Source organism: Octopus sinensis, linkage group LG4 (assembly GCF_006345805.1).
Source record: "Octopus sinensis linkage group LG4, ASM634580v1, whole genome shotgun sequence".
Lineage (NCBI taxonomy): Eukaryota > Metazoa > Mollusca > Cephalopoda > Octopoda > Octopodidae > Octopus > Octopus sinensis.
This window is the reverse complement of record NC_043000.1, coordinates 87,882,681-87,898,239: the sequence shown is the minus strand read 5'-3', so window position 1 is coordinate 87,898,239 and position 15,559 is coordinate 87,882,681. Positions and strand designations below refer to the sequence as shown.

Below are 15,559 nucleotides of genomic sequence, written 5' to 3'. Positions count from 1 at the left end.
AGAAGACACTTGCTCAAGGTGCCACACAGTGGGACTGAACCCGTGGTTCGTAAGCAAGCTACTTACCACACAGCCACTCCTACACCTATATTCACTATTTCTAATATACATCTACTCGCTCAACAACGGGCCAGTTCTAACCATCTATGATAGGCACCCTCAACACCAACTCTTTTCCTGTTGCAGTTCAACTTAGAGTTTCAGTGGTTAACCAAACTGAGTACTTATTGTACATACCTATTTCACTATGCCATTAGATGAAAATCTTTATATGTATCTATCTCATTCTCACTCATTTGCTCTCTTTCTCTTTCTGTATACACACACACACACACATGTATATGTATAAGGATAATAGTTTTAAAATTAAATAGAATCTGAATATTATTCAGATGACAGTTGGGTTTTTTTATTTGTTGCTGTTTTATATTTTCATTTCAAGATACAAGATTAGAGTGAGCGGAAACTGATTCTGGTCTTTGTTAGCAAAATAGTAATGTATAAAGTTCATAAATAAATCTTACACCTTGAAGACGATGTCTAATGCTTCAGGCAGAAGTTATTGTTGGAGTAAGAGATGTGTTTACTTGTGTCTACATAAACAAGTAAACACAATCCTCTCTGACAAAACTTTGGTAGATGTTTTAGTGTTTAAATTTTTCTTATAGTAGCAAATCAATTCCAGTGTCTGTGTGGTTAAGAATTTCTCTTTCCAATCATATGATTTGCAGTTCAGTCCCACTGCATACCATCTTGCACATGTCTTTTGTTATGGCTGGCTGCAAGGTTGATCAAAACCTTGGGAGTGGATTTAGTAGGTAAAAACTGAAAAATGCATGCTGATATTTTTTTTCATCTGTTATTGTTTACTTGTTTCAGTTACTGGACTATGAGTATGTAAGAGCATTGACTATATGCGTGCATGTGTGTAAGGAAAGAGAGAGAGTTTGAATTTCTCAAGTCTGAACATGTGTTTGCTTGCTGTCTGCAAACTATGACTTTATTAATGGTGTTATTTGCTTCCAATTCACAAGTGCATATTCAGGTTACTGGACAGGTCTTGACATGTTGCATGATTTCTGTGAACAAAAGACTCATTTTATTGTTGCTTGTTTCCAGTTCTCCATATAATCACGTCTCCGCTATTTATTGATCAATAAACTTGGAGATTATTACCTCGCTTGGAAGCAGATGAGGATATGGTGATGGAAAAGGGCACCTGGCTATAGAAAATATGAAAATCCTACCCCAATGTAATCTTGTCTGACACATGCAAACATGGCTAAGTAGATAACTTCTGTATTTAAGAGATGAGGAATTATGTACATTATTTACATTAGACAGATATTTGTCCTCATCTTGTTTGTTGTTAACACAACGTTTCAGCTGATATACCCTCCAGCCTTCTTCAGGTGTCTTGGGGAAATTTCGAACCTGGGTTCTCATTCCTAAAGTATTTTTCAATGTTGTTGCTTTTGCTGTTGTTGTTCAGGTCACTGTTTGGAATCGAACTTGGCATCTTAGAGTTAGTAGCCTGCACTCTTAACCACTACACCACATGCCTGTGGGTAATTATGGAGTGAATTTAGGGCTTCAAAATCTAATATTTTTCTATCCTTCCTTAATACCAGTAACCATATGCTGCTCATATATGCACTCGGTCTGCTTAGGAGGTTGTTGTGTCCTAGGATATGTGCTGCTTCTTTTAGTTTTCGTATTTTCCAGTGGTGTTCTCTGTCTATTATTTTAGCTTCATCCCACAGGAGGAGGTGGTCTCCATTTTCCATACATGATCAGCTATACCCAATTTATCAATATCGCCTCATGTCACAGCTTTGTAGATATTAAAACAATGATGACATTTGACCCGTATATGGAATAGCAGGGGTTACTGAAGGCACATCGCTCAGTGGTTAGAATGTCATGCTCACAGTGATAAGGTAGTGAGTTCAGTTCCGAGACTGGGCTCTGTGTTATGTTCTTCAGCAAGACACTTTATTTCACGTTGCTTCAGTTAACTCAGCTGTAGAAATAAGTTGCAGTGTCACTGGTACCAAGCTGTATTGGCCTCAGCCTTTCCCTTAGATAACATCGGTGGCATGGAGAGGGGAGGCTGGTATGCAAGGGTGACTGCTGGTCTTTCACAAACAACCTTTCCAGAGGTTACTGAGATGGTAGAGATCTTCAATAAATGTGTAACAGTATTTTTGTTTCGTCCATGATGTTTCATAGTTCAAATAGCACTATGGTTAATTTTATCTATCATAAACCAAAATCAGTCCAATCAATTGCATGATTAATTGAGAAAGGTGGGGGTAAGGAAAGAGAAGTAAATAAATTGATAGAATGACTGACAGATTGTTAGATATCAAAGGCTGGTGGGAGAGCAATATATATATATATATTGTTGAATTAGGTACTTAAGTTGAAGCACCAAGTCAGTCCTGTATTATCTGCACAGACTGGAGTAAGGTGAATAAAATCAAAATAAGCAACAGGATATCAAGTATTGATGCAGTATGACCATTTCAAATGGCTCCATTTAATTGAACAATGCAATCATTTCATCAATTTAAATGCAGTGCCATCTTCAGCTGCACAAATAAATAAATGGAATTTTAACAAGTAGGATATATTAATATAATTTTTCTGAAATATTTTTGCAGAGCAAGAAGATGGAACAAACTCATGTTGTCGTTATTGTAATTAAAAATAGACTTAAATCTTAAAAGAAAATTTTAATTAATTAATTCATTCATTCATTTATTCATTCATTCATACATACATACACACTTCATCATCATTATAATCATTTTGATATCTATTTTCCATGTTGGCCTGGCTTGGATAGTTTGACTAGAGCTGCAAGCTGGTAAGCCAGAGAGCTGCACTAGGTTCCAGTCATCTGTTTTAGCATAATTTCTATGTCTGTATGTGCACTCCTAATGCCAACAATTTTACAATAGCGATAACATGAATTTCTTCCATCTTCTTGGTCTGTTAAAATATTCCAGAAAAAGTTATATTAATGCATCTTACTTGTTAAAATTCCATTTGTTTATTTGTTCAGCTGAAGATGGCACTGCATTTAAATTGATGAAATGATTGTATTGTACAATTAAATGGGGTCACTTGAAACAGTTGTACTGCATCACTATTTGATATCCTGTTGCTTATACATATATATATATATATATACATGCACACATACACACACAATTAAACACATAAATGCAAAGCAAGGTGGAAAAAATAGTACTCGAATACTGCAGGTAGAGTAATATGCCTTTCTATTAAAGCTGCAAAAACATCACAAAACTGTGATGTTTTTGCAGCTTTAATAAAAAAAAAAAGTATATGTATATATATATATATAGTCAGTTCAAATAAACAAACAGTTAAAAAAACAAAAAAGAGCTAAACAAATGTGAGGACATGCACAAGAAATATACTCAATGAAGAGAGAGAGTTGTCCTTAATATTTCAAGCATAGTTCTATGTTGGAAACAGGAAAGTCCAAAAAGAAAGAAAAAAAAATATATATGTATATATATATATATATATATATATATATATATATAACAATTGCAGCGTGGAAGGTGTTTGTAAGCCATTTAAGAAACACACAAAAGCCATTCGATTCACTTCAACATTTAAGTTTAATTTGTCAAAATATTTTCATCGCTTTAAGACCGCGACCTGTTCACTGACAAAAATCCGTGCTGCATCTATATAGATAGATATATATATATATATATATATATATATATATATAGCATCTGTGCTAGTGTCACATAAAAACCACTTGTGCTGGTTACACATATAAAAAAGCACCCAGTACCCTCTGTAAAGTGGTTGGTATTAGGAAGGGCATCCAGCCATAGAATCCATGACAAAATAGATGACTGGAAGCTAATGCAGCTCTCTGGTTTGACACCTTGCTGCTCTGATCAAACCATCCAAGTCAGGCCAACATGGAAAACAGATATCAAAATGATGATGATGATGATGATGATTATTATTATTATTATTATTATTATTATTATTATTATTATTATTATTATTATGATGATGATGATGATGATAATGATGTAGTAGTAGTAGTAGTATGTATGTATTAATTAATTAATTAATTAATTAATTAATTAAAATTTTCTTTTTGGATTTAAATCAAATTCTCACATTTCTCAAATCATTTTCAGCTTATGAAGAATTCTTGAATAGTATGGTATACAGTGAAGTAACAAATCTGCCCCGAGGAATTTACAGCTCATTAAACAGAAAGTATGGCACAGGAAACCAAGAGAAAGCTTTAGATGAAATACCAACCCTCCTTCAGCATCTTTATGAACAAACCAAACAACCAGGCCTGAGACCAGGATTAGCTGGTAAGATTTAGATTTTTAAATATGTGCTTTATATAGATATGCTGCATATGAGAATGTTCTCATATACAGTATATTTATATAATATGCATGCATGGTTAAGTGCAGACATGGCTCTGTAGTTGAGAAGTTCACTTCCAGTCATATGCTTTGTGGGTTCAGTTCCACTTTGTGGCACCTTAAGCAATGGGTCAACCCGAGCCTTATAAGTGGATTTGATTGAAAACTGAAAAAAAGCATTGTGTGTTTGGATGGGTGTGTATGAATAGCAGACAGAAAATGTATAGCAGTAGTAGTATATATTTCTGCTTCCTTGGCAATCATCAGTCCACTATCAGCTGCATACTTAGACACATTTAGCCTCAACTGATATTGAAAGATACTGATTAACGAATCATTGGTCTTGCATTGGTCTTGCAGCTGGATAAAAATTTGCTATTAATTCAAAATAATATTCTGTATATCATACTTAATGCAAATATACTGTGAAAACAAAATTTGTCTTGGTTAGTGGATATTTGCTTCTGATGATGCTCACAAAAAGCAGAAATACATATTTAGCAATTTCACTACTGCTGCTAGACACTTTGTCTGCTACTGACATATTTCTGTGTTTTTTAACACTGTACATATATACAAGATGCTGCAGACAAATGCCACAGTTTCCAGTCTTTCTACTGTATATCTGTGTTTAGTATGATATACAAAATTGCTGTTTTGAACAAATATGGCTTCTGTCTCCAATAATGAATGTATATGTATGTGTGCATGTTTGAATTTCAAAGTATTGTATTCATTTCTATAACTTCAGCTCTTTTGGATCAGTTTCACAAAACACATCTGCAAATATTTTGTTTCATTAATAACAGAGGAAACAAGTGACAGCAAGCAAAGCTTTCATTTTGTTACCTCACAGTAATTATCTTATATATCAATTTCATAACAAAAGGGGATATATTAAGTTCAGGATTTTACAATTATTGGTTTCACCAAAATTTATCTGACAGCAAAATTATTATTTACTGTAAATCTTTTCTCTGCAACTTAGATATGTTTTGAAGTATAGCAGTTTTGTTCAGTTTTTATCTTTTTTTTTTGTTGTTAAATTCAATTTGATAATCAACTCCACAATTGCCTGTTTTGTATATGTGTGTATATCTTAGACTTGGCATTACATAGAGGATAAACAAAACTCAATTTATGAATATATATATATATATATATATATATATATATATACGTACGATGTATTTTAAACTTAAATAGTAATTCCATTTATGTTTGTGTAACAGAGATATTTTGGTTGGATTATATAGTCATTAGTGTTACATTATTTTCTATATTCTGTAAGTGTCACAATGTACTTTCCTATGCCTGATTTTTTTGTGGGAAGGGGGCCAGTTGATTAGATCAACCCCAGTACACAACTGATACTTGATTTATCGACCCTGAAAGGACAAAATGCAAAGAATTTGAACTCAGAACGTAAAGACAGACAGTCATAATATACAAACATTTCTCATGGCACCAGTACACTGTTTATAGATGCTTACATTTTTAATGTTTTCCATGAATATTTCATGGGTCCAGCTTTTATATATTATTATTATTTTTATTATTATTGTTGTTGTTGTTGTTACTAGTTGACATTAGTTACAAAGTGAACTGAGGCGAGTTTTGTGCATAGTACTGGTCAAATTCATAATGCATGAACCTCTTGGCCCTTGAGCCACTTTGCAATTACTGCCAATTTACTCCACCAAAGAAAAACTATATCTATATCATCATCTTCATCATCATTATTTAGCATTTGTCTTCCATGCTAGCATGCGTCAAGTTGTTCAACAGGATATGATGGGCCAGAGGGCTGTTTTGAGCTCTAGTGTCTGGATGTTCTCCTTCTTAAAGCCAACCTCTTCAGAGAGTATACTGAGTACTTTGTTTGTAGCAGCAGCTCTAGTGATGTCTCCAAGGAGCTGGCAAGGCAAGACCCTCTGACAGAATGAGTGTAGTATTGAGGGAGGTGGCTTTGTGCTAGATGTTAAGAGGTTAGTGTATGATAAGAGACAGGAACAGGTGTCTTAGTGTAGAGAAGCTACACCAACTGCAACGAGAGGAAATTGCAAATGGTGGAGATGAGGTGTCAGGATGTAACCTCAATGTAGACGAAGGTGAATAAAGCGGAAAATAAGAACAGAGAATTGAGCATGGTTGAATGGTAGTTTCGTAAGTGTGTGAAAGGAGGGTGACAGGTGGCCAGAGAAGAGGACAGAGGTGACTGCAGTGAATGTGTATGTCTGTAAGTTTGATAAAAGCTCAATATATCAATATATATTTAGTTCTAGGTAAATGTTTTAAAGTATGTTTAATTTTTTTCTATATGGTATGATTTGATTATATCATTGTTGAATTGCTACATGGTGGTTCTTCTCTAATTTATATACATACATATATATATATATATATAATATATATATATATATATATATACGTACGATGTATTTTAAACTTAAATAGTAATTCCATTTATGTTTGTGTAACAGAGATATTTTGGTTGGATTATATAGTCATTAGTGTTACATTATTTTCTATATTCTGTAAGTGTCACAATGTACTTTCCTATGCCTGATTTTTTTGTGGGAAGGGGGCCAGTTGATTAGATCAACCCCAGTACACAACTGATACTTGATTTATCGACCCTGAAAGGACAAAATGCAAAGAATTTGAACTCAGAACGTAAAGACAGACAGTCATAATATACAAACATTTCTCATGGCACCAGTACACTGTTTATAGATGCTTACATTTTTAATGTTTTCCATGAATATTTCATGGGTCCAGCTTTTATATATTATTATTATTTTTATTATTATTGTTGTTGTTGTTGTTACTAGTTGACATTAGTTACAAAGTGAACTGAGGCGAGTTTTGTGCATAGTACTGGTCAAATTCATAATGCATGAACCTCTTGGCCCTTGAGCCACTTTGCAATTACTGCCAATTTACTCCACCAAAGAAAAACTATATCTATATCATCATCTTCATCATCATTATTTAGCATTTGTCTTCCATGCTAGCATGCGTCAAGTTGTTCAACAGGATATGATGGGCCAGAGGGCTGTTTTGAGCTCTAGTGTCTGGATGTTCTCCTTCTTAAAGCCAACCTCTTCAGAGAGTATACTGAGTACTTTGTTTGTAGCAGCAGCTCTAGTGATGTCTCCAAGGAGCTGGCAAGGCAAGACCCTCTGACAGAATGAGTGTAGTATTGAGGGAGGTGGCTTTGTGCTAGATGTTAAGAGGTTAGTGTATGATAAGAGACAGGAACAGGTGTCTTAGTGTAGAGAAGCTACACCAACTGCAACGAGAGGAAATTGCAAATGGTGGAGATGAGGTGTCAGGATGTAACCTCAATGTAGACGAAGGTGAATAAAGCGGAAAATAAGAACAGAGAATTGAGCATGGTTGAATGGGTAGTTTCGTAAGTGTGTGAAAGGAGGGTGACAGGTGGCCAGAGAAGAGGACAGAGGTGACTGCAGTGAATGTGTATGTCTGTAAGTTTGATAAAAGCTCAATATATCAATATATATTTAGTTCTAGGTAAATGTTTTAAAGTATGTTTAATTTTTTTCTATATGGTATGATTTGATTATATCATTGTTGAATTGCTACATGGTGGTTCTTCTCTAATTTATATACATACATATATATATATATATATATATATATATATATATATATATACAATATGTTACATTACTCGGTAGTCAAGATAAAACTCTGAGTTTCAGATGCCGAAGTGGAAATCCACAACACCATCTCTTCGGTTATCTGGCTATTTGAAAACGTTATGAAAAAATACCGTTAAATAAAGGGAAATTACTCTGTTATAACTCTGCTTGCCTGCGTACTTATACATCGCTCGCATTTTTCGTCATAAAAATTATATAAAAATACATAAAAAATATATAAAAATATATAAATTCTTCTTGGGACATAACATAGAAAGCATGTTCTATCTGTTTTCTTTAGGGGACCAAAAACGTAACAGAAACTTAGTCACATGTGGGCATGATCCGAAAAGCTCTGTCCTTGTATTTAGACATGTAGTAGGGTCTAAGCTGCTTTTCCAGATAAGCCATCTCTCCATGTCGCATAGACCGCACCTTCCGCTGCCGTTAGTATAGGGCTTACATCTGGCCAAAATCTTCCATTGTATGTTATAATCGACACCTTTATCTCTTAAAGACCAAATATGATTAGACAATTGTGTCGCTTTTCTTTTGTTCCAGTGCCTAAAGCTCAAAGTGTGGTTATTGAACCTGGCCTTGAAATTACCCTCTGTAAGGCCCACGTATTTCTTTGTTGAAACGGTGTCTTTAGTGGTTATAGAGTTTACGGTAGCTTCATATATGATGGTCTTGGACATGCAAGCTCCATTTAGCGGGCACAATTCTTTATTCCTGCATGAACAGCTGTTTTCTTCTTGTGTTTTTTGTATGTTATGTTTGATTATGTTTTTAAAATTGGTAGTTGAACTAAAACTAATTTTTAAATTGTGTCTATTGAAGAGTTTCCTATAAGTATGGTTAACTGGAAAATGTCTATCTATCAGTGCTAGGAAATATTTACCTATATTGAAGGCCACCTCGGGTGAGTAAGGGGGCGTAAACCAGATGACCTTCCTATTTCTATTATTCCTTTTCTTTACTGTTGGGCTAGTGATAGGTGTATATTTTATTTTATCGCTAAAACCACTATCTTTTAAAGCCTTATTATAAACTGGGGCAACGCTATTGAAGATGTCCTCATCAGATAAGAGGCTAGAAATCCTCTTACTAATATTTTTAACTAAATTTTTGAATACTATAGGGGGATGGCATGAACCTACATTAATATAACTTAGTCTATCATTGGGCTTCCTATAAGGCTTATAAATATTCTTATTAAGATCAAAGGAAACGTCTAAGAAATTGACAACCGTCAAGTTAGTATCTATAGTTATACTAAGTCCGAAGTGCTTCATTAACTGGATAATATCCTTCCTAAAACGATCTTGTGCTGGTCCATTTGTATTAGCTGTTAAGGCGAGGGCATCATCTTTGTAGATGGCGAAATGTACGTTAGGGAATGTCTTACTTAAGGTATCTAGGAGAAAAAGTCCAATTAGATCACAGATGCCTGCCCCATCATATGAACCCATGCTCACATCGAAAGCGCCCTCTGTGTCAGTGTTTTTTACCCACTTTGCGTCCTCACTGAAAAGTAAGGTCTTTCTAGCATGGAAGATTATTACCTTATCATTGGTACTAATTTCTATGAAGTCACTAGCGAAGATGAGGGCTTTATCTAGCAGTTCTTTAGAGATAGAAGCATAAAAATCAACAATATCGAATTGTGTAAACCTCGCTTTTTTCTTATTCTTAATAGCTTTTTGTTATCTTACCGTTTTATCAATATATATATATATATATATATATATATATAAGGCGAGTGTCTTCTACTATAGCCTTGGGCTAGCCAAAGCCTTGTGAGTGGATTTGGTAGATGGAAACTGAAAGAAGCCCATCATCTATATATATATAGTTCACAGATGAGATTCAGATATTCTCCATATAGAAGACAGTAGTGCTCAAAAGATTCAGATTCAATCTTAGGCTCTGATATCTTTGCAGGGGGTCATTTCATAAGGTAAAGAAAGGCTATAAGAGGAATTAGCTGATCTATACCCGTTCAACCTGATCTTTCTTATAGCCTTTCTTTGCCTTGTGGAATGATAATAATAATAATAATAATAATAATAATAATAATAAATGCCCTGATGCAGTACCAGGCAGTGGCTCTCATGGCTACTGATCTTAACTGATTGGAAGTGTTATCAAGTACATTGTTTTGTCTTGGTATAAAAGATGGGCTACAGAAAATATTCTGCTCAATACCACAGATTTGCTTGTCAGTTGTTTGACCGTAACCAGTTGAGCATGTCCCTTAGTGGCTGACGATATGTGCATCTCTGACCACGAGCAGAAGTAGTGGGGGAGCATCATAGCCATGTGTTGAGAGGGATTCTTTGGGGTTTGAATAGTTCACCTCTGGAAACATGGGTGGTTCTTTCAACATCCTTAAACAACCCTTATTCAGGGACCGTTTGAGCGGGATGGGCTACTCAACCTGAAGAAAATTCTAACTGGGCCCCACCTGCAAGGTCATGTGCTGTTTATCTTGATATGAGATTACCATGTCGCGCACATATGGTTGTGATGCATGTGCCTGGTGTACCTTTATCAGACGGGTAGTCATGATGGGTATATCGGGCTTCGTATATTTTACCCCAGTGTCACTTTGATGGCATGAACTGCTCTCTCACTCAATAATAATAATAAATACCCTGACGAAGTACCAGGCAGTGGCTCTCATAGCTTCTGATCTTAACTGACTGAAAGTGTTATCATGTACATGTTTTATTTAGGGGTAAAGGATGGGCTACAGAAAATATTCTGCTCAATACCACAGATTTGCTTGTCATTTGTTTGACCTTAACCAGTTGAGCATACCCCTTAGTGGTTGACAATATGTGCATCTCTGATCATGAACAGAAGTATGGGGGAGCATCATCATAGCCATATGTTGAGAGGAACTCTTTGGGGTTTGAATAGTTCACCTCTGGAAACATGGGTATTTTGTTCAACATCTTTAAACAACCCTTATTCAAGAACCATTTGAGCAGGATAGGTTACTCGATCTCAAGAAAATTCTAACTGGGCCCTACCTGCAAGGTCATGCACAGTTTATTTTGATATGAGATCACCATGTCACACACATATGGTTGTGATGCATGTGCCTGGTGTACCCTTATCAGCCTTGTATATTTTACCCCACAGTCACTTTGATGGCATGCGCTGCTCTCTCAACCAATAATAATAATAATAATAATAATCCTTTCTACTAAAGGCACTAGGCCCGAAATTTTGGGGGATGGAACTAGTCAATTACATCATCCCCAGCCTTTCACTGGTACTTAATTCATCAATGTCAAAGGGATGAAAGGCAAAGTTGATCTCAGCTTAATCAGAACTCAGAATGTAAAGACAGACAAAATGCCATTAAGCATTTTGCCCAGTATGCTAATGATTCTGCCAGCTTACCACCTTATTAATAATTATAATAATAATAACAATAGGTATCATCATCATCAATTAACCTTTTAGGATTTAAACTGACCATATCAGGCCAAAAAATTCTACTTGTTTTGTATTCAAACTTGCCAGATCTGGCATTTCACACCTCTCCTACTATGTTATTCTAAAAATAAAAACTCACATGAGGAAAATCTCAAAACTACGAGGTAACACATAATAAATAATCATCGTATTTGATACAGTAATCTGGATGATGAAAGGTTAACATTGTTTTGTTTCTTTTTATTTTCATCACACATGTACATTGCAATGAATAGTGTCTACACAGAAGTAAAACCATTTTGTAATTATATATTTTAGAATATTTTATTATGTGTTTTTGTATTTATCAGCTTTTGGTTGTTTAATATTGTATTTTGAAATAATTTGAATATGAAAAATATACTTTGGAATACAAAATCTTGAAATAATTCAATTGTAGTAATGTGTTTTGGATATGATATGGTATTTTGGAATATGTGATAATGTATTTTGAAATAATTTGATTGTGATAATGTACTTTTCAATACACACCATTGTATTTTGAGATCAATTGATTGTAATTATATATGCCGGAATTAATTATCTGCAGTATAATAAAAATAGCATATTTCCTCCTCCTTTTTATATGTGTATAGTTGAAATTTATAGAAAAGCGAAAGATGAAGACAGGTGTATGAACAGCAAGAAAGTGTATTAGTTTGACGCTCAGAAAAAATTAATAAATCTTTTTATGTTTTGAGCCTATGCTCTTCAACAGAAAGTAATATAAGGTAAAAAAAAACTGAGAGAGAATGAAAAAAACATGTAGTGTTCAGCAGTCCAATATAGTGAATCATTGGGAAAAAAGAGATAGATCGAAAGACAGACAGACAGACAGGCAGGCAGGCAACCCACCCTCCCACCCCATTTCATGTAACCTTAAGCAAGTGTCTTCTACTATACCTGGGCCAACCATTGCTTTGTGAGTGGATTTGATGGATGAAAACTGAAAGAAGCTTGTATATATATAAGCATGTGTGCATCCTATTTCCTGCATATTCATGTGTTTACATTTGTTCGTAAGCAATGACTTTATTTGCAATATCATTTATATCCAGTTCTCCATGTAACCATGTCCAGGTTGTTTGTTGTTTGATAAACTAGAAATTTATTATTTCACTTTAAAACAGTTAGATGTTGGTAACAGTAAGAGAATCCAGTCACAGAAAACTCTGCTCTAATGTAACCTTGCTTGACTCATATGAGACTAAAAATCTAAACATTATAACAAAGATGTATTATTATTATTATTATTACTACTACTACTACTACTACTACTACTACTACTACTATTACTACTACTACTACAGAGAGCTAGCAGAATTATTATCAAGCTGGGCAAAATACTTAGAGGTATTTCACCTGCCTTTACATTCTGAGTTCAAATGCCACTGGGGTCGACCTTACCTTTCATCCTTTTGAGGTTGATAAAATAAGTACCAGATGAGCACTGATGTCAATGTAATCTATTATCCCCCTCTCTCAAATTTCAGGCCTTCTGCCTTTAGTAGAAAGGATTATTATTATTATTATTATTATTATTATTATTATTATTATTATTATTATTATTATTATATTGTTTCTACACTCAACAAAACACTTCATTCATGTTTATGTTTTGAGCAAAAGTTGGTGAAGTTCACTTTGCCTTTCAGGATCAATGATATAAATAATAATAAATGCGCCCTTTTAAAGCCTAGCCAGGCTCATGGGCCCGGTTTCCTGGTTTCTATGGTGTATGTGTTCCCCAACTGGACAGGACACCAGTCCAACACAGCGTTACTCATTTTTGCCAGCTGAGTGGACTGGAGCAATGTGAAATGAAGTGTTTTGCTCAAGAAGACAACATGTCACCCGGTCCAGGAATCGAAACCACAATCTTACTATCATGATGCTGACACCCTAACCACTAAGCCACATGCCTCCACAATAATATAAGTTCCGGTCAAATACTTGGGTTGATGTAATCAACCAGTACCCATCCCTCAAAATTTCAGCCCTTGAGCCTATTGTAGAAAGGATTATCATTGTTGTTGTTGTTGCTGTTGTTATTTAGTCTGTCACTAATTAAATTATTGATTTCTTACATTGGCACAGAGCATTAATGTGGGGGAAGGTGTGAAGCTAGTTCTATTAATGACAGAGAAACAATAAATAAAGTTAAACAAGAATTTACCAGAATTAAACAGGGAATTTATAGTGTTAAAGTTAAAAGTATGTCTCATTTCTTCCTTTCTATCACCATCACTTATGTTCTTATATTAACTATTCAATTGCTTCATTTATTTTATTTGACTTATATTATTTTCATGATTTATTTCCAGCTGGCCTGCTCTTTGCTTATAACCTACCGGCTGAACAAAACAAAGCACCAAAGCCTCATAAAATACTGAGCCGAAGCAAAAATTTCCAGCAGATGTTCAGTACGTTACTTCATGAGGTACCTATATTATTGATTTTGATTGATTTTATTTTGATGGGTATTATAATTCACTGTAGATGCAGTGTGGCCAAATGGTTTAGGAGTTTGTTTTGCAACTACAAGGCCTTGTGTTTAGTCCTACAGCATGGCATCTTGAGCAAATGTCATTTTCTATAGCCTTGGGTTGACTTGTACCCTATGAGGAAAACTGAATAGACAGAAACTGCTTAGAAGCCCATCAGTAATTTAAAGATGCAGCTTTGTCACATACTATGCCTGAGAATTTTGAGATCCCAAAACCAAAGTTAGGCACTAAAACCAAAGTGCCACACCAAACCATTGCTGTGAATGCTGGTGTCACATAAAATGCATTGGTGATGATGCCATGTAAAAAGCACTCACTACCCTCAGTAAAGTGGTTGGTGTTAGGAAGGACATCAAGCCATAGAAATCAAACAAAAACAAATTATAAAACCTAGTGCAGATCCTGGCTTTACCAGTTCCTGTCAAGCCATCCAACCCATGCCAGTATGGAAAACAGACATTAAATAATAATGATGATGATGTATGTGTCTATGGAATTTTGGAGCAGGTAATTCACTTGATCAAACAACTGACTCCTGAATGTTGAATGACAAAGATATACCTCCACTATAATTTACTATTGCATGTTTATAGATACCTGGCTTTCATTGTTCTCATAAATTCTCTTCTGTTTCACAAAATTTCAGGTCCCAGTTCAACCTTCAGAATGGCACCGCTGTCTGCTAATGCCTCATACGTGGGTTTCATTTATAGACCGTCTTTTTGTTGCAATGATTGAAGTAAGTACCTTTTGGAGTTTTATTGCAAATCCCCAACCTCTGATAAATTATTAATTTTTCTTTTTCTCTAAGCAGAGGTAAACTACTTGAGTATCACATCTTCTGTCTAGGTCTCACATCTACTTGTCTAAAGTGTTGAACTTCTGGAACTCTCTCTTTTGTCTAAGGTATTAAACTGCCAGCCCATAGTTCATAAGGTCAGATCTACTGCCTAAGGTATTGGGCTTCCAGCTTATGCTTCATTTTCTATCAGAAGTATTCACAGACAGCTCTTGATTCACAAATTTCAATGTATCTGAATTCAGCCTGCTAACTTGTGGCTTACATCTACTAAAATGTTTAGCTAGATGGATTGTATCTATTCTCAAAGTTCACAAAGTATTGTGGTCAAAGTACCAGTCTTCTATCTAAGGGTTAACAGCTAATGGTTCAAACACTCGAATTTGCTGTGCAGCACACTGACTACTCACAGCTCGTATATATTGTCTGGATTATTAGATTGCCAGCTCAACACCCTCAAGATTATACCTACAGTCTAACATAGTAGACTGCTACTTCATGACTCACATCAACTGTGCATGGTGTCAGACTAGCAGCTCATGACTCACAAGCTCAGGATTGCTGTCTAAGATGGTAAATTACCATCTCATAGCCTACATGTGCTGTCTAAGTAGATTGTGGTATGTGATGATAGCCTACCATCTCTTGACT

At 35.0% G+C, this 15,559-nt stretch overlaps 1 protein-coding gene across 1 annotated transcript in view; it reads left to right on the top strand.

The window, feature by feature from the left end:
* The window catches only part of LOC115210881 (focadhesin), a 321,641-nt gene that overhangs the window by 120,471 nt on the left and 185,611 nt on the right, over window positions 1-15,559 (top strand). Inside the window, exons 18-20 of the mRNA XM_029779651.2 lie at window positions 4,203-4,388; window positions 13,927-14,042; window positions 14,756-14,848. Of these exons, the coding sequence (XP_029635511.1) occupies window positions 4,203-4,388; window positions 13,927-14,042; window positions 14,756-14,848 (395 nt within the window). The remainder of the gene's footprint in view (window positions 1-4,202; window positions 4,389-13,926; window positions 14,043-14,755; window positions 14,849-15,559) is intronic.